The sequence below is a fragment of the Leptodactylus fuscus genome, chromosome 11, assembly GCF_031893055.1.
Source record: "Leptodactylus fuscus isolate aLepFus1 chromosome 11, aLepFus1.hap2, whole genome shotgun sequence".
Taxonomy (NCBI): domain Eukaryota; kingdom Metazoa; phylum Chordata; class Amphibia; order Anura; family Leptodactylidae; genus Leptodactylus; species Leptodactylus fuscus.
The window spans coordinates 88,511,916-88,539,340 of NC_134275.1; the positions used below are offsets into that span (position 1 = coordinate 88,511,916).

Below are 27,425 nucleotides of genomic sequence, written 5' to 3' on the forward strand. Positions count from 1 at the left end.
AAGCTATTAGTATATAAACTAAGCACTGACTGAGGCAACAAAACTCATTGCATGGGGGAAAAATATTTCATGTGGGTAACTGTGATTAACCTGGAAATGGTGAGATGAAACGAAATACGATAGAAGAACCAAATAAGGACTTGTACAGATACAAAAGCCTAAAGTAAAATATGACATGGATATTACACACAGGAGTGCGTGTATATGTACAGTAATAGTATATCGGGGGAGGGGGAAAGAGACATGAAAAGGCACAGCCCAGGATTGTTAGAATAGTTCATAAACTAAAGACAAAGACATAATGGGATAGAAAGCTGAAGGGGTTGGGGGAGGGTACATGAGATGGAACACCACAACTGATCGCCAACAGGGGTCACTGCGTTCAATCAATGTGACTTGTCATTGACAACTGTTCAAGTAATGGCAGCAAATTGTTAAAGTTGTATAAGATGGTCTAACATGATAAGCTTGTGTAGACCCTGGAGGATGGGTATGGTCGCCCTTGGTTATGTCCTTGGTAAGATCAGCGGCTCGTGCTCTTTGGTAAGTGCTCGTATTGCAGAGTTTAGTAGTCAAGGACTCTGTCTCAGGAGGTTTTACATAAGGTTACAATGTTACGGTTTTTGGATTTCTGATAATGTTGTGTTTTACAGAATGACACAAATACAATTTGTACAATAAAGCTGTGACCCTTCACCTTTCCAATAAAGATTGGTGTGTATTATTTATTAGGTAGGTGGGTGGTCATGTAGGACCCCTCAGACCGGTCCTTGTCATGTCATGAGTTATACCTGGAAGCAATGGCAGCTCTTGACTCTTGTAGATTTCATCATGTGTAGCGTATATGTGAGCAGCGCTCTCCTGGAGATGGGGGAGATGCGGCACGATATCTATAGGGGGCTGACCGAACCCATCGGATAACCTCAATGTCTACACCAAAGATGACCACTCTCCAAACACATATTGGAGGTCACTAATTTAGTTTATTAATAGTATCAAAATTCTATGATTTGACACATAATAGTAATACAAGTTATCATAGAAACGTGTGATTCATGGAATGTGGATACCATTAATAAGCTAAATAAGCTCAAGTATCTTGAGGTCTCCTCAATAACTAAGAGGCTGGAGAAGATCACATCCGTGGGGGATGAAACACCCCAAACCCCCAATACCGTTATCATCTGGTGACCTGGTATGTGTTATAGTGATCGTGATGGACGCCAAAACCAATGAAGGAATAATCCAATATAAGTAAGGAACATATTGTAATGATAATGAAATTTATTGAAATGCTGTAATGTTATGAAATAAAAATTAAATGCAGTTATAATGATATAGATATATATATGTTCCACAATTTATGACTTGTTAAATATAACATAGAATAGAATAACATAGAACAGATAACATAGAATAATTATAATATAGAATAGAGAACATAGAACAGATAACATAGAATAGAGAACATAGAATAGAATAACACAGAATAATTATAACATAGAATAGATAACATAGAATAGAATAACAGAATAGAATAACATAGAATAGAATAACATAGAATAGAATAACAGAATAGAATAACATAGAATAGAATAACATAGAATAGAGAACATAGAATAGAACAATATAGAATAGAATAACATAGAACAGAATAACAGAATAATTATAACATAGAATAGAATAACATAGACAAATTATAGCATAGAATAGAGAACATAGAATAGAATAACAGAATAATTATAACATATAATAGGTAACATAGAATAGGTAACATAGAATAGAATAATATAGAATAAAATAACATAGAATAGAGAACATAGAATAGAATAACAGAATAATTATAACATAGAATAAGAAAAAATAGCCTTATACCGTGTAGGTAACATAGAATAGAATAACATAGAATAGTTATAACAGAATAGATAACATAGAATAGAATAACAGAATAGATAACATAGAATAGTTAGAATAGAATAACAGAATAAAATAACAGAACAATTATAACATAGAATAGAATAACAGAATAGAATAACATAGAATAGAGAACATAGAATAGAATACCATAGAATAGAGAACATAGAATAGAATACCATAGAATAGAGAACATAGAATAGAATACCATAGAATAGTTATAACAGAATAGATAACATAGAATAGAATAACATAGAATAATTATAACAGAATAGGTAACATAGAATAGTTGTAACATAGAATAGATAACAGCATCATTGTAATATAGAACAGATAACATAGAATAATTATACTGTCGCTGGCAATGACATACAAGTGTAGCAGAGCTGATCCTGTATTGAGGCTACTATTGTGATACCTTGATGGCAGATGTACACAGAAGAAAAAAATACCAAACATACAAAGAGTTGTCACAAGAATTTTTTATATACTTAAGATATGTGTATAATGTCTGTCCACCTGCTGACTGCGCCTCTTTTGCTCCATTTCGGTAATAGTGTTTGGGTAGACTGGTGGACTGTCTCCTCCTCTGACACGCTGTCTATACATGTGACGCTCTCACCAATGGACTGAGATTTATGAAATAAGCAAATTAATTTGGCACAGACAGAGGGTTGTGGACCCAGCGTGACACCTAACCAGTTTAAATATGGGCCTGACCCAAGGGCATAGTCTAAGCAGTCTCCGCATAGTGAAGTCCGGATCCCGTTATGGGGGTTAAAGGATGAACTGTGGGGAGGCCGCTTAGACTGCTACCTCTCGGAGTGGTCACGGTATGGGTGAGGGCTGGTTTAGGGACAGAGAGACTCTGGTCTGGTGCAGAACACAAGAGAGCCAGGCAAAAGAATGGTCAAGTATAAGTCTGTGGGTCATAGCAAGCATACCAGGTCACAAACTGGCAAAAGGTAAGGACAGGCAGCTCGGGGGCTTAGTTCAGTCAGTCCGGGGTCATACACAGGAAAAAAAGCAGAATAGGGTCAGGATTATTGAGTATGTCTAAAACAAGCCAAACTCTATATACAGAAAGAACGTCAGAATGCAGAGAGTAGCAGGCTAAGAACCTATATTGCTCAGGTAAAACTGTATATTATAATATATGTGATTTAGATTTGCCCAAACTGTCCACTGAGTTTTAGTTAGTTCCATACCATTACAAGTATGCAGATATATGATATGTATATAGGATCTGCTGAAGAAACTTAATAGTCAAAAGTCCTCAAGACTCTGCAGGACGGCAGAGAAGGAATAGAGAGCACAAAGCAGTAGGTGTAGATGTAGATGACATTATACACCGCAGGCCCATGGGAAAGGGGATAAGGGTCCTTAATGGAACAAGCCCTTTAAACTGGCAGGAGTCAGAATTCTAGGTGCACATGCCAGCCCTTTAAGAGAGCAAAAAGGCTAACCTGTGTCTCTTAATAGTGCAAGGCTATGAAGGGACCAAGTGAAGGAAAGATGTTCAAGCTAAGGGAAGAAGGTACAAAGATGAACAGTCAACTGAGACAGTGGTTGTACATTGTGATGGCACAGCAGGGACTGCCCATATATGCAGAACCGACTGCCAAGGTGATGATAAGCTAGTGACATCGGCCAGGGACCACCAAAAAGAACAGGACCGGGCAGGAGTTACATGGCATAAGTTCAATTTTGCCCAATTTTTCCATAAATTTTAGATTCTTGAGAATCCAAAACATTTTGAGATTTATTTTGGTTTAAATTTCAATTTTTAAAAAGTAATCACCCATTGGCCATCCTAGATCACCATAGTCAATGACCAAGAGTAACATCCCAGACCAAATCTGAAGCAGCCAATGAAAGAATGTATCATAGAAACATTGTCAAAAATGACAGCAGAAAAAGTCCATCAGTCTGCCCTTATATCATCTCCATTCTATCTGAGGATAAACAGATCCAAGTATTATTAAATTAATGTACTGTAGATTTCCAAACTACATCTGTGGAAGTTTGTTCCAAACCTCAACTACTCAACTGAGCCAAACTGGTTACAGTGGGCATCAACTGGTTTACATTGGATATTACTTGGTCAATTAACCCAGCGTTACTGTTAGTCTGTTATGGACAAATAGTACACTATTATACCACCATTATACAACCAATATACCACCATTATACCACTAATATACCACCATTATATCACCATTATACAACCAATATACCACCATTATACAACCAATATACCACCATTATACAACCAATATATCACCATTATACCACTAATATACCACCATTATATCACCATTAAACCACTAATAGACCACTTGCCAAAAAGTCCAATTAACAACTCTTTGGGGTTATCTGACCTAAACTAAATTTCAGGAGATAGAAGTAGAACGTCAGCATACTCTAGTTTTACTTGGAATGGCCCACTGTACTTTCAATGACCAAAAGTATCCAATGTAAGCCAATGACAACTGTGTTCACCCCTTATTTTACATGCTCATAAAGAGTAAGATACATCAGCTCTAGTGCGGAACAAATGAAAGCTCAAACTTGATGGGGGTATTTAAGAACCCTGACATTTTTGGAGCAATATCAGTCTCGGTGAATTCAGTCTGGGATGTCAGTTTAAAGTTTTGCAGGATGGTGGTGAGAAAGATAAAAAGTTCCATCCGGGCCAAATTCTCCCCCGGGCAGATTCTCTTTCCTGTAAAGAATGAATAAGATTTTAGTATTTCAAGGCCTATAAAGTTACAGTAGTGTATTATTTCTATTTCCCTTTATCTACGCCTCTAAAGGATCTTTCGCAACCTTCAGCATCTCTTTGCATCCATGAGCTATGGCCCCACATTTCGGAAATGGAGTTTAGGAATCAGGAGTGGATTTAACAGAAGAGAAACCCCTAAGAGCTTCCTTTATATTTCCCATTTCTTTCCAATTCACTCCTAACTTTGTCTCAAAAATCGCAGGAAAAGCTCCAACAAAAAATTCTGCATTTCCATAATAAGGGGCCTCAGCCTTCAACAGACCCCGACTCTAGTACAGTTGCAATTTACAAAGGTTATAGATATCTTGAAGATTTTCTGTTGCAGAAATGAATGTGAAAAATCATGAGAACATCACAGTCCCATGAGATTCTATTAATTGTTATCCACAAGCTATGGAAAATACCAAAAAAATTCTGCAGAAATTTACCCATAGTGCAATCTGCCTCAAAAACTACTTTAGAAATGCTGAAAATTTTGTGCTAAAAAATCTCCAGCATATCAATCCCACGTGGACAAACCATAATACTGTGAGAAGGAAGGGGAGAGTAAAAAAAACAACGTGGTCATGATTTGAAATAGAATCAGCAGGACTACCAGCTATATGGAGGAGTGGCACAGACTCTATTTTTTTTTTAACAGAACCTATTTAGAAAACTTACACTATAGTCTGGATAAAAAGACAAAGTCTTGCAAAAATTTGATTTTGCCTTGTATTCCAGAATTATGAATGTCCAGTAGTGATGGTTCCCCTGACCACCATCTTAATGATCAGGCAGAGCACTTATATAGATTGTTACCCAATTACTGAAATTGTTCTGATGCAATTCTCTCTTTGTCACCTGTCTGATATGGAGAGGACGGGTGTGAGAAGTAAAGTCCTTGTCTTATGGAGAGGACGGGTGTGAGAAGTAAAGTTCTTGTCTTATGGAGAGGACAGGTATGTAAAGAAAAGTCCTTGTCTTATGGAGAGGACGGGTATGGAAAGAAAAGTCCTTGTCTTATGGAGAGGACGGGTGTGAGAAGCAAAGTCCTTGTCCTATGGAGAGGACGGGTGTGAGAAGCAAAGTCCTTGTCCTATGGAGAGGACGGGTGTGAGAAGCAAAGTCCTTGTCCTATGGAGAGGACGGGTGTGAGAAGCAAAGTCCTTGTCCTATGGAGAGGACGGGTGTGAGAAGCAAAGTCCTTGTCCTATGGAGAGGACGGGTGTGAGAAGCAAAGTCCTTGTCCTATGGAGAGGACGGGTGTGAGAAGCAAAGTCCTTGTCCTATGGAGAATATGGGTGTGAGAAGCAAAGTCCTTGTCCTATGGAGAGGACGGGTGTGAGAAGCAAAGTCCTTGTCTTATGGAGAGGACGGGTGTGAGAAGCAAAGTCCTTGTCTTATGGAGAGGACGGGTGTGAGAAGTAAAGTCCTTGTCCTATGGAGAGGACGGGTGTGAGAAGTAAAGTCCTTGTCTTATGGAGAGGACGGGTGTGAGAAGTAAAGTCCTTGTCCTATGGAGAGGACGGGTGTGAGAAGTAAAGTCCTTGTCCTATGGAGAGGACGGGTGTGAGAAGTAAAGTCCTTGTCCTATGGAGAGGACGGGTGTGAGAAGTAAAGTCCTTGTCCTATGGAGAGGACGGGTGTGAGAAGTAAAGTCCTTGTCTTATGGAGAGGACAGGTATGTAAAGAAAAGTCCTTGTCTTATGGAGAGGACGGGTGTGAGAAGCAAAGTCCTTGTCTTATGGAGAGGACGAGTGTGAGAAGCAAAGTCCTTGTCTTATGGAGAGGACGAGTGTGAGAAGCAAAGTCCTTGTCTTATGGAGAGGACGGGTGTGAGAAGTAAAGTCCTTGTCCTATGGAGAGGACGGGTGTGAGAAGTAAAGTCCTTGTCCTATGGAGAGGACGGGTGTGAGAAGTAAAGTCCTTGTCCTATGGAGAGGACGGGTGTGAGAAGTAAAGTCCTTGTCTTATGGAGAGGACGGGTGTGAGAAGCAAAGTCCTTGTCTTATGGAGAGGATGGGTGTGAGAAGTAAAATCCTTGTCTTATGGAGAGAATGGGTGCGAGAAGTAAAGTCCTTATCTTATGGAGAGGACGGGTGCAAGAAGTAAACTCCTTGTCCTATGGAGAAAATGGGTGCGAGAAGTAAAGTCCTTGTCTTACGGAGAGGACGGGTGTGAGAAGTAAACTCCTTGTTCTATGGAGAAAATGGGTGCGAGAAGCAAAGTCCTTGTCCTATGGAGAGGACGGGTGTGAGAAGCAAAGTCCTTGTCCTATGGAGAGGACGGGTGTGAGAAGCAAAGTCCTTGTCCTATGGAGAGGACGGGTGTGAGAAGTAAAGTTCTTGTCTTATGGAGAGGACAGGTATGGAAAGAAAAGTCCTTGTCTTATGGAGAGGACGGGTGTGAGAAGCAAAGTCCTTTTCCTATGGAGAGGACGGGTGTGAGAAGCAAAGTCCTTGTCCTATGGAGAGGACGGGTGTGAGAAGCAAAGTCCTTGTCCTATGGAGAGGACGGGTGTGAGAAGCAAAGTCCTTGTCCTATGGAGAGGACGGGTGTGAGAAGCAAAGTCCTTGTCCTATGGAGAGGACGGGTGTGAGAAGCAAAGTCCTTGTCTTATGGAGAGGACGGGTGTGAGAAGCAAAGTCCTTGTCTTATGGAGAGGACGGGTGTGAGAAGCAAAGTCCTTGTCTTATGGAGAGGACGGGTGTGAGAAGTAAAGTCCTTGTCTTATGGAGAGGACGGGTGTGAGAAGTAAAGTCCTTGTCCTATGGAGAGGACGGGTGTGAGAAGTAAAGTCCTTGTCTTATGGAGAGGATGGGTGTGAGAAGTAAAATCCTTGTCTTATGGAGAAAATGGGTGCGAGAAGTAAAGTCCTTATCTTATGGAGAGGACGGGTGTGAGAAGTAAACTCCTTGTCCTACGGAGAGGACGGGTGTGAGAAGCAAAGTCCTTGTCCTACGGAGAGGACGGGTGTGAGAAGCAAAGTCCTTGTCCTACGGAGAGGACGGGTGTGAGAAGCAAAGTCCTTGTCCTACGGAGAGGACGGGTGTGAGAAGCAAAGTCCTTGTCCTACGGAGAGGACGGGTGTGAGAAGCAAAGTCCTTGTCCTACGGAGAGGACGGGTGTGAGAAGCAAAGTCCTTGTCCTATGGAGAGGACGGGTGTGGGAAGCAAAGTCCTTGTCCTATGGAGAGGACGGGTGTGAGAAGCAAAGTCCTTGTCTTATGGAGAGGACGGGTGTGAGAAGCAAAGTCCTTGTCTTATGGAGAGGACGGGTGTGAGAAGCAAAGTCCTTGCCTTATGGAGAGGACGGGTGTGAGAAGCAAAGTCCTTGTCTTATGGAGAGGACGGGTGCGAGAAGTAAAGTCCTTGTCTTACGGAGAGGACGGGTGTGAGAAGTAAACTCCTTGTTCTATGGAGAAAATGGGTGCGAGAAGCAAAGTCCTTGTCCTATGGAGAGGACGGGTGTGAGAAGCAAAGTCCTTGTCCTATGGAGTGGACGGGTGTGAGAAGTAAAGTTCTTTTCTTATGGAGAGGACAGGTATGGAAAGAAAAGTCCTTGTCTTATGGAGAGGACGGGTGTGAGAAGCAAAGTCCTTGTCCTATGGAGAGGACGGGTGTGAGAAGTAAAGTTCTTGTCTTATGGAGAGGACAGGTATGTAAAGAAAAGTCCTTGTCTTATGGAGAGGACGGGTATGGAAAGAAAAGTCCTTGTCTTATGGAGAGGACGGGTGTGAGAAGCAAAGTCCTTGTCCTATGGAGAGGACGGGTGTGAGAAGCAAAGTCCTTGTCCTATGGAGAGGACGGGTGTGAGAAGCAAAGTCCTTGTCCTATGGAGAGGACGGGTGTGAGAAGCAAAGTCCTTGTCTTATGGAGAGGATGGGTGTGAGAAGTAAAATCCTTGTCTTATGGAGAGAATGGGTGCGAGAAGTAAAGTCCTTATCTTATGGAGAGGACGGGTGCAAGAAGTAAACTCCTTGTCCTATGGAGAAAATGGGTGCGAGAAGTAAAGTCCTTGTCTTACGGAGAGGACGGGTGTGAGAAGTAAACTCCTTGTTCTATGGAGAAAATGGGTGCGAGAAGCAAAGTCCTTGTCCTATGGAGAGGACGGGTGTGAGAAGCAAAGTCCTTGTCCTATGGAGAGGACGGGTGTGAGAAGCAAAGTCCTTGTCCTATGGAGAGGACGGGTGTGAGAAGTAAAGTTCTTGTCTTATGGAGAGGACAGGTATGGAAAGAAAAGTCCTTGTCTTATGGAGAGGACGGGTGTGAGAAGCAAAGTCCTTTTCCTATGGAGAGGACGGGTGTGAGAAGCAAAGTCCTTGTCCTATGGAGAGGACGGGTGTGAGAAGCAAAGTCCTTGTCCTATGGAGAGGACGGGTGTGAGAAGCAAAGTCCTTGTCCTATGGAGAGGACGGGTGTGAGAAGCAAAGTCCTTGTCCTATGGAGAGGACGGGTGTGAGAAGCAAAGTCCTTGTCTTATGGAGAGGACGGGTGTGAGAAGCAAAGTCCTTGTCTTATGGAGAGGACGGGTGTGAGAAGCAAAGTCCTTGTCTTATGGAGAGGACGGGTGTGAGAAGTAAAGTCCTTGTCTTATGGAGAGGACGGGTGTGAGAAGTAAAGTCCTTGTCCTATGGAGAGGACGGGTGTGAGAAGTAAAGTCCTTGTCTTATGGAGAGGATGGGTGTGAGAAGTAAAATCCTTGTCTTATGGAGAAAATGGGTGCGAGAAGTAAAGTCCTTATCTTATGGAGAGGACGGGTGTGAGAAGTAAACTCCTTGTCCTACGGAGAGGACGGGTGTGAGAAGCAAAGTCCTTGTCCTACGGAGAGGACGGGTGTGAGAAGCAAAGTCCTTGTCCTACGGAGAGGACGGGTGTGAGAAGCAAAGTCCTTGTCCTATGGAGAGGACGGGTGTGGGAAGCAAAGTCCTTGTCCTATGGAGAGGACGGGTGTGAGAAGCAAAGTCCTTGTCTTATGGAGAGGACGGGTGTGAGAAGCAAAGTCCTTGTCTTATGGAGAGGACGGGTGTGAGAAGCAAAGTCCTTGTCTTATGGAGAGGACGGGTGTGAGAAGCAAAGTCCTTGCCTTATGGAGAGGACGGGTGTGAGAAGCAAAGTCCTTGTCTTATGGAGAGGACGGGTGTGAGAAGCAAAGTCCTTGTCTTACGGAGAGGACGGGTGTGAGAAGTAAACTCCTTGTTCTATGGAGAAAATGGGTGCGAGAAGCAAAGTCCTTGTCCTATGGAGAGGACGGGTGTGAGAAGCAAAGTCCTTGTCCTATGGAGTGGACGGGTGTGAGAAGTAAAGTTCTTTTCTTATGGAGAGGACAGGTATGGAAAGAAAAGTCCTTGTCTTATGGAGAGGACGGGTGTGAGAAGCAAAGTCCTTGTCCTATGGAGAGGACGGGTGTGAGAAGTAAAGTCCTTGTCCTATGGAGAGGACGGGTGCGAGAAGCAAAGTCCTTGTCCTATGGAGAGGACGGGTGCGAGAAGTAAAGTCCTTGTCCTATGGAGAGGACGGGTGCGAGAAGTAAAGTCCTTGTCCTATGGAGAGGACGGGTGCGAGAAGTAAAGTCCTTGTCTTATGGAGAGGACGGGTGCGGGAAGTAAAGTCCTTGTCCTATGGAGAGGACGGGTGCGAGAAGTAAAGTCCTTGTCTTATGGAGAGGACGGGTGCGGGAAGTAAAGTTCTTGTCTTATGGAGAGGACGGGTGCGGGAAGTAAAGTCCTTGTCTTATGGAGAGGACGGGTGCGGGAAGTAAAGTCCTTGTCCTATGGAGAGGACGGGTGCGAGAAGTAAAGTCCTTGTCTTATGGAGAGGACGGGTGCGGGAAGTAAAGTTCTTGTCTTATGGAGAGGACGGGTGCGGGAAGTAAAGTCCTTGTCTTATGGAGAGGACGGGTGCGGGAAGTAAAGTCCTTGTCTTATGGAGAGGACGGGTGCGAGAAGTAAAGTCCTTGTCTTATGGAGAGGACGGGTGCGAGAAGTAAAGTCCTTGTCTTATGGAGAGGACGGGTGCGAGAAGCAAAGTCCTTGTCTTATGGAGAGGACGGGTGCGAGAAGCAAAGTCCTTGTCTTATGGAGAGGACGGGTGTGGGAAGTAAAGTCCTTGTCTTATGGAGAGGACGGGTGTGGGAAGTAAAGTCCTTGTCTTATGGAGAGGACGGGTGTGAGAAGTAAAGTCCTTGTCTTATGGAGAGGACGGGTGTGAGAAGTAAAGTCCTTGTCCTATGGAGAGGACGGGTGTGAGAAGTAAAGTCCTTGTCTTATGGAGAGGATGGGTGTGAGAAGTAAAGTCCTTGTGTTATGGAGAGGATGGGTGTGAGAAGTAAAGTCCTTGTCTTATGGAGAGGACATGTAAGGGAAGTAAAGTCCTTGTCTTACGGAGAGGACGGGTGTGAGAAGTAAAGTCCTTGTCTTATGGAGAGGACGGGTGTGAGATGCAGGTCCTGAGGGAACATGTATGGTACCTCGGGTCACAGGGGACGGCAGGAAATGTAAGGCTCTAGACTGTAGAATGAGCTACCATATATTTTTATCAGTATGTTACAGAATTCTGCATTGTAACTAAATTTTATCAATAATATACACATTTTCTCTATGAGCCTATGGACAAATACCTGCAGAGAAAGCCATCAGGGCATCGTTCTTCATGAACCTGCCGCTCTCATCCAAGAAATGGTTTGGATTAAACTTCCATGGAGAAGAGAAATATTTCTTGTCCCGGTGGACGGTGCAGAGTAACGGGTAAATTTCTGTGCCCTAGGAAATAAAGTTTGTTACATGTTTTCAAAAAATTTCAATGCAATGTATCAGAAGAAGCCAAAGACAAAGCAGGAGAGCGGAACCATGTAGTTATAAGAAAAGTAAGTGACTCTGGGATTACGTGAATGATACGTAACTTCTGGAATCTATAGATGATATTGGTGAAAAAATGATGAGGATGGAAGAAGCTTTTCCTGATAAGTCTTCTGCCAGTAGTCTGCAGGTTGGCTTCAAAATGTGAGACTTTGGGGCCATGATATGGGGAGGGGAAAGGTCATAATAGTTAAAGGGTTTGTCTCACACCGTTTTTAAATTGTTAAAAAGTGCCAGCAATGGAGCCATAAGCATAAAAAAAACCATACTCACCTCTCCTTGGACCACCATTTACAGTGGTGGCAGAGTCATTCACCTACATACAGGTCCCCACGTCTAACGTCACTAGTGAAGTCTTTTTTGTGCTAGGCTGCAGCAAATCACAGGCCGCAGTGGTGACCTCCTCATAAACATCACATGACTGCTGTGATGTGCCACTTGTGAAAAGTTCTCCTAACACAAAGAGCATGGGGCCTGCAAACTGAAGACCAGAACTACTGCCCACGAAAACGGATGGAGGAGAGAGGTGAGTACACTAAGGCCGGGGAGAGGTAAGTACACTAATGCCAGAGAGAGGTGAGTACACTAAGCCGGGGAGAGGTGAGTACACTATGGCCGGGGAGAGGTGAGTACACTAAGGCCAGAGAGAGGTGAGTAAACTAAGGCCAGGGAGAGGTGAGTACACTAAGCCGGGGAGAGGTGAGTACACTATGGCCGGGGAGAGGTGAGTACACTATGGCCGGGGAGAGGTGAGTACACTAAGGCCAGAGAGAGGTGAGTACACTAAGGCCAGAGAGAGGTGAGTACACTAAGGCCAGGGAGAGGTGAGTACACTATGGCCGGGGAGAGGTGAGTACACTATGGCCGGGGAGAGGTGAGTACACTATGGCCGGGGAGAGGTGAGTACACTATGGCCGGGGAGAGGTGAGTACACTATGGCCAGGGAGAGGTGAGTACACTAAGGCCAGAGAGAGGTGAGTACACTAAGGCCAGGGAGAGGTGAGTACACTAAGGCCAGAGAGAGGTGAGTACACTAAGCCGGGGAGAGGTGAGTACACTAAGGCCAGGGAGAGGTGAGTACACTATGGCCGGGGAGAGGTGAGTACACTATGGCCGGGGAGAGGTGAGTACACTATGGCCGGGGAGAGGTGAGTACACTATGGCCAGGGAGAGGTGAGTACACTAAGCCGGGGAGAGGTGAGTACACTATGGCCGGGGAGAGGTGAGTACACTATGGCCAGGGAGAGGTGAGTACACTAAGGCCAGAGAGAGGTGAGTACACTATGGCCGGGGAGAGGTGAGTGCACTAAGGCTAGAGAGAGGTGAGTACACTGAGGCCAGGGAGAGGTGAGTACACTAAGGCCAGAGAGAGGTGAGTACACTAAGCCGGGGAGAGGTGAGTACACTATGGCCGGGGAGAGGTGAGTACACTATGGCCAGGGAGAGGTTAGTACACTAAGGCCAGAGAGAGGTGAGTACACTAAGGCCAGGGAGAGGTGAGTACACTATGGCCGGGGAGAGGTGAGTACACGATGGCCGGGGAGAGGTGAGTACACTAAGGCTAGAGAGAGGTGAGTACACTGAGGCCAGGGAGAGGTGAGTACACTATGGCCAGGGAGAGGTGAGTACACTATGGCCGGGGAGAGGTGAGTACACTAAGGCTAGAGAGAGGTGAGTACACTGAGGCCAGGGAGAGGTGAGTACACTATGGCCAGGGAGAGGTGAGTACACTATGGCCGGGGAGAGGTGAGTACACTAAGGCTAGAGAGAGGTGAGTACACTGAGGCCAGGGAGAGGTGAGTACACTGAGGCCAGGGAGAGGTGAGTACACTATGGCCGGGGAGAGGTGAGTACTGCTTTGTTATTTATAACCCAACTAGCGCAGTATTAAATAGTAAATAAATGTCAGACTGCTCCTTTAAAAAGAATGCAGAATGGCTCATCCACCTCCCCACTCCCAGCTATATCTAGCACCCTCCTACCTTAGGGATCTGATATCCTCTAAACTGGACATTTCTGGTCACCATACGCGGCACATTTAAAGGTGACACATCACAAAATCTCTGGACCTCATGGATGAACGCCTGTGTAAAATGCATTTGCAACCGGTCAGCAAAATTTGGGGCCCGATCTCGTCCAATGACTTGATTTATCTCATCATGGAGTTTAGCTGTAATAAAAGGTACATGAGATTATTAGATCAATATAATCCACCATTTGTAGATACAAGTTGGCACCACCGACATCAAAATGGGTACATAGGCTATGAGAGTACTGAGAGGGTGAAATGCAGATATGATAAAGGTGTGACATCATAGGGACAAATAGTGCAGTTATTTAAATCCCTGGTGAGTATTAAACATATGTAATGTGTATAGTATAGTATAGTATAGTATAGTATAGGATAGTATAGTATAGGATATCACGGCTGGTTATCAGGAGAGGACACTACGTGTATGAGAAGTTAACCTGACCACAATAAGGACATCATGGCTGGTTATCAGGAGAGGACACTACGTGTATGAGAAGTTAACCTGACCACAATAAGGACATCATGGCTGGTTATCAGGAGGACACTACATGTATGAGAAGATAACCTGACCACAATAAGGACATCATGGTTGGTTATCAGGAGGACACTACATGTATGAGAAGATAACCTGACCACAATAAGGACATCATGGTTGGTTATCAGGAGGACACTACATGTATGAGAAGATAACCCGACCACAATAAGGACATCATGGCTGGTTATCAGGAGGACACTACATGTATGAGAAGATAACCTGACCACAATAAGGACATCATGGCTGGTTATCAGGAGGACACTACATGTATGAGAAGGTAACCTGACCACAATAAGGACATCATGGCTGGTTATCAGGAGGGGACACTACATGTATGAGAAGATAACCTGACCACAATAAGGACATCATGGTTGGTTATCAGGAGGACACTACATGTATGAGAAGATAACCTGACCACAATAAGGACATCATGACTGGTTGTCAGGAGGACACTACATGTATGAGAAGATAACCCGACCACAATAAGGACATCATGGCTGGTTATCAGGAGGGGACACTACATGTATGAGAAGATAACCTGACCACAATAAGGACATCATGGCTGGTTATCAGGAGGACACTACATGTATGAGAAGATAACCTGACCACAATAAGGACATCATGGTTGGTTATCAGGAGGACACTACATGTATGAGAAGATAACCTGACCACAATAAGGACATCATGGCTGGTTATCAGGAGGACACTACATGTATGAGAAGATAACCCGACCACAATAAGGACATCATGGCTGGTTATCAGGAGGACACTACATGTATGAGAAGATAACCCGACCACAATAAGGACATAATGGCTGGTTATCAGGAGGACACTACATGTATGAGAAGATAACCTGACCACAATAAGGACATCATGGCTGGTTATCAGGAGGACACTACATGTATGAGAAGATAACCTGACCACAATAAGGACATCATGACTGGTTGTCAGGAGGACACTACATGTATGAGAAGATAACCTGACCACAATAAGGACATCATGGCTGGTTATCAGGAGGACACTACATGTATGAGAAGATAACCCGACCACAATAAGGACATAATGGCTGGTTATCAGGAGGACACTACATGTATGAGAAGATAACCTGACCACAATAAGGGCATCATGACTGGTTGTCAGGAGGACACTACATGTATGAGAAGATAACCCGACCACAATAAGGACATCATGGCTGGTTATCAGGAGGACACTACATGTATGAGAAGATAACCTGACCACAATAAGGACATCATGGCTGGTTATCAGGAGGACACTACATGTATGAGAAGATAACCCAACCACAATAAGGACATCATGGGTGGTTATCAGGAGGACACTACATGTATGAGAAGATAACCCGACCACAATAAGGACATCATGGCTGGTTATCAGGAGGGGACACTACATGTATGAGAAGATAACCTGACCACAATAAGGACATCATGGCTGGTTATCAGGAGGACACTACATGTATGAGAAGATAACCTGACCACAATAAGGACATCATGGTTGGTTATCAGGAGGACACTACATGTATGAGAAGATAACCTGACCACAATAAGGACATCATGGCTGGTTATCAGGAGGACACTACATGTATGAGAAGATAACCTGACCACAATAAGGACATCATGGTTGGTTATCAGGAGGACACTACATGTATGAGAAGATAACCCGACCACAATAAGGACATCATGACTGGTTATCAGGAGGACACTACATGTATGAGAAGATAACCCGTCCACAATAAGGACATCATGGCTGGTTATCAGGAGGACACTACATGTATGAGAAGATAACCCGACCACAATAAGGACATCATGGCTGGTTATCAGGAGGACACTACATGTATGAGAAGATAACCCGACCACAATAAGGACATCATGGCTGGTTATCAGGAGGACACTACATGTATGAGAAGATAACCTGACCACAATAAGGACATCATGGCTGGTTATCAGGAGGACACTACATGTATGAGAAGATAACCTGACCACAATAAGGACATCATGGCTGGTTATCAGGAGGACACTACATGTATGAGAAGATAACCTGACCACAATAAGGACATCATGGCTGGTTATCAGGAGGGCACTACATGTATGAGAAGATAACCCGACCACAATAAGGACATCATGACTGGTTGTCAGGAGGACACTACATGTATGAGAAGATAACCTGACCACAATAAGGACATCATGGCTGGTTAGCAGGAGGGCACTACATGTATGAGAAGATAACCTGACCACAATAAGGACATCATGACTGGTTGTCAGGAGGACACTACATGTATGAGAAGATAACCTGACCACAATAAGGACATCATGGCTGGTTATCAGGAGGGAACACTACATGTATGAGAAGATAACCTGACCACAATAAGGACATCATGGCTGGTTAGCAGGAGGGCACTACATGTATGAGAAGATAACCTGACCACAATAAGGACATCATGACTGGTTGTCAGGCGGACACTACATGTATGAGAAGATAACCTGACCACAATAAGGACACCATGGCTGGTTATCAGGAGGACACTACATGTATGAGAAGATAACCTGACCACAATAAGGACACCATGACTGGTTGTCAGGAGGACACTACATGTATGAGAAGATAACCCGACCACAATAAGGACATCATGGCTGGTTATCAGGAGGACACTACATGTATGAGAAGATAACCCGACCACAATAAGGACACCATGACTGGTTATCAGGAGGACACTACATGTATGAGAAGATAACCTGACCACAATAAGGACAGTATAAGAGTTTCTCAAGATACAGTATTATTTGGCTCCAGGACGAACGTTGTAACTTGAGACCATAACACTAGAAAACAAGTAATTGATTTCAAAAACCCAAAAATGTCACCAAAAACATTTAAAAAATTAAATCTAGAGAAAAGTTACTAGAAAACTCATTTACAAACACAAAATATCAGCTAGAGCTGCTGGAAGCTGTAAATTACTTCTGTGATGGTGACTGGAGTTTTTTCAGGGTTCTGAGAAGCAAACACAGTGCACCCAAGTATATAGCAGGGAGTAGCTCGTCCTCAGAGTACAGAACATGTAGGACTGCGCTATAGTATAGGGAGGTGCTATTAGCAGGTCAGTCAATGGACCTTACTAGCACAGGGGATTTACCAGGGATATAACCAAACAGAGTCGTTACAATGGTTTGGAAAGACCAATGTATGGTAAAAATATCATAATCTTAGGCCAGTGTAACATGAGGGATCTATGAACTTTTATATGAAATATGTTGTTTTTTTTTTAGGAAAACCCATTTGCAATAATCCCATCCTTAAGAACCCCTTTAAGTCCCGGAGTTACCCACCTTCTATATCGGGATACTTCAGTAAGATAATCAGGGCAAATCGCAGGGTGGTGGTGACCGTCTCTATACCGGCTATAAACAGGTTATGGGCAGATACCAGGAGATTTCTTTGGTGAAACTCAGTATCGGGATTATTCTTCTCCTGTGGATACATTGTTGAAACAGTTTATATTAATCCTGCCAATATGAAATGGCGGCTTCAATGTGAAAGCATGGAAAAAGTATAGCAGAAGGGTCAAATGACCTCGAGGACCAGGCAGGCTCCCCCACAATCCTTAATCTTGAATTTGCCATGGGTTTGGGGGCAATTTCCACTCCTAAACCTGCAGTAGATTCTGCACCCATTGAAAATAATGGGAGGTAGAGATCGCTTGGTCCTGCTTGATCTTGCCAAGGATTCCGTTGATAATTTGTGGCTCAAGACACCCAGATAAACGGGCAGAATAAACAGTGAAAGACTGCAACTGACGCAGATAGACTTTTTAGAATTTCTATTTATTTCTTGTGAACAAACTCTTAACCTTTAACCAATCATAAGAGTGTACCTAGGTGTGAGGTCACTAATAGGGTTGAGCCAATCTTGACTTTTCAGGATCAATTTAAAAATCCGATTTCCGATCATTTTTCATTCGACCCCGATCCCAATTCCAATCCCAATGCAAGTCAATGGGATTTTTTTATTAATCGGAGATTGGATTTTAAAAGCAATTGTTAGAATCCACTCTGTGTAGTGAATCACTAAGTAGCCAGAGGATTTTTTTTTAATCCTCTGGCTACTTAGTCCACCCTGGTGTCCACTTACCTGCAGAGATGGCTGCTCCGGTGCCCGGTGTTCTTCTTCGCCATGCTGCCGCTCCACGCTGCTCTTCTCGCCTCGCTGCCCCCTGCCTCCCAGATTAGGAGAGTGTGGGCGGGTTAGGAGATTGTGGGCGGGTACTGGGAGGGGAGACATGAAATCTCCCCGCCCCGTACCCGCCCACACTCTCCTAAGCCACAAGCCCCACCTTCCTAGCTCTTTAAACACTAACCTGGGAGGCGGCGGCAGTGAGGCGAAGAAGAAGGAGAACACCGGGCACCGGAGCAGCCATCTCTGGAGGTAAGTAGCTACTAGAGATGTTAGTTTAGTCTCCCATTAGAATGAATGGAGACAGCCGGCACGCAGAGGGTTAAGGCTGTGTGCCGGCTGCTTCCATTCATTCCTATGGAACCGCAGTGGAGTCTCAGTGTGAAGGCTAAGCAAAGCATTGTGGGAAATAGTACCGATCTCGATCCCACCTAAAAAGATCCTGTTCGGAATTCCGAACACTATCGTGAAATTTTCTTGATCGCCGATCGGAATCCGATCATTTCCGAACACGATCGCTCAACCCTAGTCACTAATGACAATGAGTCACAGGCATATAGGAGGCCAAGTAGCAGAAGGTTTCCATCTTCAAGGAATTGGAGAGATAGTAAAATGCAGAATAATACACATACACCGATAGATTAGATATAAAGTGTGGGAATTGGAGCGTGTGAGAAGAAGAATTAGGTTGCCCCAGGATTTTTATTTATGTCCGATTCTATTTTGGCCACTTTGTTCACCCACATTATACATTACGTGGAGCCAGAAACATATAAGCCCATTCCCTGTATAGTGGCCAGAACTGGTGCAAAAAACTTAGCAACCATTGACTGAGCAAGACAACACTTTGCCCCTGCATGGAACGTGTCATAAAATTGTGGTGCAACTTTTTGAAAAACATATAGTGGCTAGAAGTAGTCAGGAAAGTGTCTGGGCATTGCATCGACAGAACAGCCTGTCCTTCCACTGCTTGTAACACAAAAACTCCCTGAAATCTCACCTTGTAAGTACTTGATTACCTGTATGGACTGCAGAAAGTGGTCGATGATTTGTGCATGCAGCAGACCACGGGGTTCATGTGTTTTTATTTTGAGATCAGGCCATGTGAACTCATCAGGTAAGTGCACCAAATTCTGAGGTCCCCAGATCAATGAAAATTAGGGTATTAGGGAAAACTGCAGCATCAGTGATGTCATTCCCCTGATATTTACACTGGAGGAAATGCTCAAGCAACAAGGGATGGAAGAAGAACAATCACTTTTAGCTTACCACCCTGTGTCACATTCAGGACGAGGATGGCAATCTGGTTATGGTTCTTGTACTTGAGGAGTAGTAGTTGGAGAGTTGGATTATGCAGAGAAGAACCTTTACTGTGGTTATGATGACTAGGTTTGAGCGATCGGAAACCAAAAAGATCGGATTTCGATCGGTGACCGAGTAAATTTTACGATTGCGATTGGGTTCCGATCCCACCTAAAAAATATTGGGAACAGAATTCTGATCCGATCGCTCAACCCTTACCTGCAACTTAACTCAACTTAACTGTAACTTACCTGCACAGAACCATGGCCACTCCCCAGAGCTCCAGGCCGTTGTTCTCTGTCCTCTCTACTCTCTCATTCACACACCGGCAGAGTGCCATGCGCGCCCCCACCTCCCTAGACTAGTGTTACTGATGCTGGGAGTAAGTGGGGCCTGTTTTGGCTTAGGAGAGTGTGGGTGGGTACAGGACGGGGAGATGTGAGGGATTCACTAGGGAGGCGGAGGCACGTACTGCCAGTGTCTGGATGAGAGAGGAGAGAAAGGGACAGAGAACAATGGCCCGGAGCTCCAGGAAGCGGCGCACACACCGGGAGTGGAGGCGGCAGCGGTTCTGTGCAGTTAACCAGACAGCAGGGGGGACTAAGTAGCCTTCAATTTTTGGACTCCACTTTGTACTGTATAGTAAATAAGATCATTTTTAAAATACGATTTTCGATCATTAAAAAAATCCCATTGACTTGCATTAGGATTGAAATTGGGATGGGGATCGGGTCCGGATGGAAAATGATGGGAAATCGGATTTTAAGAACGATCCTGAAATCTCAAGATCGGCTCAACCCTAATGATGACAATAACGATGATGATGTTGGGCAAGAGCAACCATAACAATTGGTTCATTGGACCAATTGGTTACAAGCTTCCAAGTATAACCAATTGGATAACCAATCTTTTACACCCTCTCTATAAAGGGAAATAGGCGTTATGGAATTGCCTGCTGAGCAATTCCCCAGTGGTTGCTGCTGAAACCAGGAAGGAAGAGAATGACAGAGAAAGTGAATTCTAAACTTGACCCAGCCCCTGTCACTACCTACTTGCCTCAGCTACTCAAAACAGTAGACGGCAAGTGGGCGACCATCCCTTCTCTGAATATGCGATTACACAGAACAGGACAAGACAAAACAACACAAAAGTAGAGTAAGCAGGCCAAGGGTCAAAACCAGAGACAAAACAGAACCAAATCGCAATCCAAAAGAGTAGTCAAAAGCCAAAGAGCAGAGGTCAGTAAATACAATATAAGACTAAGGACAAAGATTTAGCAAGGTCAGAGGCACAATAGCCAGCAAACATGTGTGAGCAGATGACCTGTTCATAGGAAGTCCAAAACCATCCCCAGACCTGATTGGCAGATAAGCTGTCATTCACAAAGCATGCAAAAGTTACCCTAACTGTGCCTACACAGAATGACAAGGGTCAGGGAGCAGGTATCCATGAGCAGACACACCTCCTGCATCATACAATGCAGCCAGAGGATGGCGCAGGAGTACGAATGGGTCAAGACTTAACAGTTTGTTCATCATGTGTAATGTGGTGACATTTGTGATTCTATAGGTAAATACCTCTTCCATTTTGATGAGGAAACTGTCGATGAAGTGTCTGGGTGCACTGGGGTCCAGGGTCTCCAGGCTGACCTTCACCCTCTCTTGGATAAATTCGGTCATTTTCTCCGAATTTGCAATTATCCTCTGGTGAGGTCCAGGAATGTGGTTCATAAATGTTGGAAGAAGGGTCAGCAGCTGTAATGTCATGAAGAAGATACCATTGAAAATATAAGACAGGTTTTAATTATTTTTCAACTACTGTCAAATACTTCAGAAAGTTACTCTGGTATCGAAGAGAGAAAAGGGAACTTAGATGATTAAATGAGCCCAAGCCATAGCTCTTATCTACCCAACAGGGGTGAATAGGATGGGTCCTGGACAAGTCCAATAACAAGGGGGCCATCCTGATCCTGGACAAGTCCAATAACAAGGGGGCCATCCTGATCCTGGACAAGTCCAATAACAAGGGGGCCATCCTGATCCTGGACAAGTCCAATAACAAGGGGGCCATCCTGATCCTGGACAAGTCCAATAACAAGGGGGCCATCCTGATCCTGGACAAGTCCAATAACAAGGGGGCCATCCTGATCCTGGACAAGTCCAATAACAAGGGGGCCATCCTGATCCTGGACAAGTCCAATAACAAGGGGGCCATCCTGATCCTGGACAAGTCCAATAACAAGGGGGCCATCCTGATCCTGGACAAGTCCAATAACAAGGGGGCCATCCTGATCCTGGACAAGTCCAATAACAAGGGGGCCATCCTGATCCTGGACAAGTCCAATAACAAGGGGGCCATCCTGATCCTGGACAAGTCCAATAACAAGGGGGCCATCCTGATCCTGGACAAGTCCAATAACAAGGGGGCCATCCTGATCCTGGACAAGTCCAATAACAAGGGGGCCATCCTGATCCTGGACAAGTCCAATAACAAGGGGGCCATCCTGATCCTGGACAAGTCCAATAACAAGGGGGCCATCCTGATCCTGGACAAGTCCAATAACAAGGGGGCCATCCTGATCCTGGACATGTTCAATAACAAGGGGGTCATCCTGATCTTGGACATGTCCAATAACAAAGGGTCATGCTGATCCTGGACAAGTCCAATAACAAGGGGGCCATCCTGATCCTGGACAAGTCCAATAACAAGGGGGCCATCCTGATCCTGGACAAGTCCAATAACAAGGGGGCCATCCTGATCCTGGACAAGTCCAATAACAAGGGGGCCATCCTGATCCTGGACAAGTCCAATAACAAGGGGGCCATCCTGATCCTGGACAAGTCCAATAACAAGGGGGCCATCCTGATCCTGGACAAGTCCAATAACAAGGGGGCCATCCTGATCCTGGACAAGTCCAATAACAAGGGGGCCATCCTGATCCTGGACAAGTCCAATAACAAGGGGGCCATCCTGATCCTGGACAAGTCCAATAACAAGGGGGCCATCCTGATCCTGGACAAGTCCAATAACAAGGGGGCCATCCTGATCCTGGACAAGTCCAATAACAAGGGGGCCATCCTGATCCTGGACAAGTCCAATAACAAGGGGGCCATCCTGATCCTGGACATGTTCAATAACAAGGGGGTCATCCTGATCTTGGACATGTCCAATAACAAAGGGTCATGCTGATCCTGGACAAGTCCAATAACAAGGTGGCCAACCTTTACTTCTAACAACTGTTGTACTGATGATCACGACTTCTTCCTGTGCCTCAAGTGTTGTACTATTGGACTGAGGATTGTCCTACACCTCAAGGCAATGTATTTTATGCCTAATGTTCACCTCCTTATTACCAATATGAGAACTCCATTACAAAGTGTAACCTGTTTCCATCCTGTCCTCCATCTCTGACTAGTCGTGTTCTTCCTGTAACCACTTAACTACAATACAACTTACTTGGGAAACTGGACCTAGTGAGAGGAAGACAGCGAATAGATATACAGACAAGGAGAGATACATATGGGGGTGAGGGATAAGCAGCATCTATATCCCGTTTCACACTACAGGTCAGCCGGCAGCACTAAGATGCTCATTGCAAACATGAGGGCAAGTCCCATCTACTAACCTGCAGAAACCGAGAAATGAAGTGCGAAGAAGAGGGGAGATTGTTTAACCAAAGCAGGAGATGGGAATACCCCTTAATATAGCAATGCACAAGCTAGTTACCTGTCCCCAGGTAGATGTGGCGAGACGGAAAGATTCATCCACAATTCCAAGTAACTTGGTAAAGCTCTCATCCTTGTACTCAAATCGATCTCCAAAGATGAAGGCGCAGAGAACATTAGAAATAGCGTCCATGAGCATCTTATGTGGGTTAAAAGGCTGACCTGGAATGGAAGAGAATATTTCACTATTTACATTTGTATCTGACTATTCCATATCATCACATATCTGTCTAGTGCTAGCTGTCCCATATCTATCTATTTATCTCTCTGCCCAGCCTTGCCATACAAACATTTGGATTTGCAAGGAGCGTTACCAGTGATTGAGGAACATTGAACTCTCATGTATTCCCTTCGTGGTTACAGGTACATGGTGGGGCACTTTAAAGGAGTTGTCCCATCACAAGGCTCCTATCTATACTGCTTGTTAATGTGGATGTAAGACTTTTCCTAAATACATTGCTTCAGCAAAGCTGCTTTGTTTGTCCACTATCTTACTTTATTCAATTCATTGTTGACACAGCCCTTGGGCTTATCTGCTCAAAAGTCAAGTGATGTATCTGCTGCTCTCAGGGAGGAGGGGCTAAGTGCACGGGAGCGAGCCTGTGTATCTAGCTATTCCTGTGTCTGCACCACCTGACCTACCTCTCTGCTCTTAGATAGGGGAGAGGAGCTGCTTTCATTTCTGAACATCTTCTGTTCTCCCAGTTATCAGGCGAGCTAATTCAATTGTGTTCGTTATGGCAGAGACAGGCAGTCTCTGTATGTAACACAGAATGGAGTTGCTGCTGCCTGTACTTCATAGTCCAATATTGTGCATATAGTGTTTAAGTACCTTTGATGACATCACAGGCCCTTCAGCCGCCCCATAGGATCACGCTATGTGGTGGGCGGAGCTACACGCCAGCTACACGGAGCTAAATGGCAGGTTGCATGTGAAATCCCACCCACCAAATGATGCAAGAAACCAGGAAGAAAGAAGATTTTACAGCAGTGAAGACTGGTGAGTAAGCAATGTGGGAATACCCCTTTAAGCTTGATGGTTGCAGGTCATACTTGATAGTACAAGTCACTTGCTAGTTGCAGAACTTACTGGAACTATATTAACTTTTCAGCGCTCCTCTACTGGGGCCGGGGGCCAGTGTTATATAAGTCCAGCAAGGATTATGCTGACATTGTCACTTTAGGACTTCATGGTGTGTAAGATGAAGGTGTATTTTCTTACCCTAACTTGCCATGTGCTTGTACCATCCACTTACTCACTGTCCCTGGTCATATAACTTCTCGGTAATATCTAATATTCCTATACATTCCAGTAGGGGGAGCTATAGGTGGTCATACAGTACTTGTAGATCAGTATCTAGATATGAGGCTGGTGCACTACACGTCTTACCATTAGATTTCTTGAATTCGTCCACGATACATTGCGCTTCTATTTGGATTTTCCCCTCAATACTTTTCTTTCCAAACCCAAAGTCCTTCATTGTCTTGACAGCAAAAGTTCGGAGGATCCTCCACCTTTCTCCATTGCTCAGACTAATACCTGTAAGTGAACATTTCAGAATAGGATTTCCGCTACAAGAAGAAGGAAGGTGGTTAAACACATTGTGGTGGATATTTCGGTCCACGGGCAGTAGCGAGATCCTACAAGATGATGGTTATTAGGGCCAATGGGACTGAGAAGACGGAGCCCAGAGAAGAGGATTCTGGTTGTCATCTCAGCCGCCCAGTTTGTCTACAATATATACCTATAAACTGGGTGGTGACTTCAATAATCTCCCCAGTATATTATATGGACACATGGCCTGGTGGAGATGATATAGGATGAGTATTAATATGATGTACAGTGAGTGTACTGGACCATGTCAGGGTAAGCAGAGGACCCACCTGTAGATTTACCTGTGATCTAGTCCGAGCCTCACTGACTATGTCTATAGAGTACAGCTACATAATAACCTTTTACTTGGACACAATAATGGACATTCCCTTACACAAGCTGTCCCCATCTCCTACGTCCTGTGGATTCGAGACAGCCGACATGTCCACAAACATGAAATTTTAATTGTCCTGGAAATCATGAGCCATGTATGGAGTAACATCTTATGGACAAGCACAAGGATCTCGGGAATCCTATTTTATGTTATGATTTAATACAAAAGGAAAGCTCCTAGTACTGAGGATCCCAATATAGATTGTAGTTCTACGTCCCCGAACCTGCGGAGTTCTACTATTACTAATGGTAAGTCATAGAAGTGTAACCTGCTGACATGGACAATGTGTCCAACTGGTGATGGGGATTATGGTTGTGATATACTGCACACCCTAAAGGGCTTATCTAATTTTTACTATTAATGACTAGGGTTGAGCCGATCTTGAGATTTCAGGATTGATTTTAAAACCCAATTTCCGATCATTTTCCAGCCGATCCCGATCGTGATCATGAAATTTGCTCGATCGCCGATCGGGATCCAATCTTTCCTGATCCCGATCACTCAACCCTAGTCAATGCTTCTCTATGGGAAAAGTCACTGTTAGTGTTGAGCCGATCTTGAAATGTCAAAATCCGATTTCTGATCATTTTCCAGCCGATCCCGATCGTGATCGTGAAATTTGCTCAATCACTGATCGGGATCCGATCTTTTCCAATCCTGATCGCTCAACCCTATTAATGACCTATCCTTAGGATAGGTCATCAATATTACATCTGCAGAGTTCCGACATCTGGGACCCCCTCAGATCAGCTGTATCGAGACAGCGCAGCGCTCAGCAATGTACATTATACATACATTACTGACAGCCAAGCTGTCTCTGTGCATCTGATCTGCAGGGTTACCGAGTGTCAGAGCGCAAAAATCCAATATTGGTGGTTTTACAGCATTAAAAACTGTACTAAAAACTGGATAAAACGTGTTTAAGGAATTAATCAATTCAAGAATATAAGGAAGATAAATTAAAATGTTTTTGAAAAAAAATCTTTAAAAAAATATCTCCTTTAGGATTAGGTAAAATATTGTTTTGTCTATAAAAATAGAAAAAAGGGCAAGTGAAAAGATAGGAGGGCACGGAGGGTATCGTCCACCCAAGGCAGACAGGCCCAATGCTACAAGGACTTGGGATTAATGGCAGTCTTCTGTGCCGGAAGGTGATGGCCCCGCCGGCATCAATACAGTGGAGAGGAAAGGAAAAAAATCTGAAGATTGTCTGCACTGCTGAAGAATCTCCAGATCTCCGAGATGTAGGAGCCAACAACAACTGTCCTTTATTAAGCAAAAAACACACCAAACCGGTGTTGAAACGCGTTACCTAATAAAAGTCAGATATCATTGTCTCCTACATCCCGGCTTCTGTGATCTGGATATTTCTAAATTTATTTATTATTTAAAATAGTAAATGTAGCCGGTCTTCAAGACCACCATTGAGCTGATGACATAGTCGGTCATATACTGGCCTGCTGAATGGACCTGCCCAGAACATACATGACTATGACCAGCACTGGAGCAGCTACGTCGCTTTGTGGGACTCCGGACTGTGCCCTATAGACTTGATTGGGGAAGAATGGGTGTCTAAGAATTTTCCTTGTTATGGAATATGGATCACAATAACTAAATGTTACCCTTACCGTAACCCTGGGTAAACTTCTCCAGGAGAGGTAGGGGACCCCGAGCACCAAATTCTTCACTTCGCTCAATAAGCGCCTCCTTTACAGCGTCATATCCACAGAGAACAACCACCGGTCGTGGACCGAAGTAAAGGGTGTACACTGGGCCATATTGGTCCCACAACTGAAAAACAGGAGACACATCCAAATCATTCCAAAATTGAAATCTATTTTTTGTAAGTAATTACAAATGAGAAAGAGACCGACCTTCATGAGAGAATCCACCAGCTTCCCTCTCTTAATGTGCAGCAATGTCCCTATAAGCGGCAGGGGTGCGGGACCCGGAGGAAGGTTACGTCTTCGGTAAAAGGTGTCCCAGGTTGTGTAGATGAAGATACATATGAGGATCAGGATTCCCGTCCATGTAACTTCCATGGTCTGTTCATAGACTTAGATCCGAAAATGACAACCAGTGAACAGATCTTCTCCGAATAAGTGATCGCTCTCGAGCACAATA

General features: G+C 44.3%; 1 protein-coding gene across 1 annotated transcript; it reads right to left on the reverse strand.

Annotated features, from left to right (window-relative positions):
• Positions 1-4,457: 4,457 nt before the first annotated feature.
• LOC142184153 (cytochrome P450 2G1-like) lies at positions 4,458-27,375 on the reverse strand. The gene is made up of 9 exons (XM_075258883.1): positions 27,176-27,375; positions 26,930-27,092; positions 24,704-24,853; positions 23,315-23,475; positions 21,166-21,342; positions 17,443-17,584; positions 13,517-13,704; positions 11,297-11,438; positions 4,458-4,639 (listed from the first exon to the last, which is right to left on the reverse strand). The coding sequence occupies exons 1-9, from the start codon at positions 27,341-27,343 to the stop codon at positions 4,458-4,460; spliced, it is 1,473 nt and encodes a 490-aa protein (XP_075114984.1). The 5' UTR covers positions 27,344-27,375.
• Between the last annotated feature and the right edge of the window lie 50 nt (positions 27,376-27,425).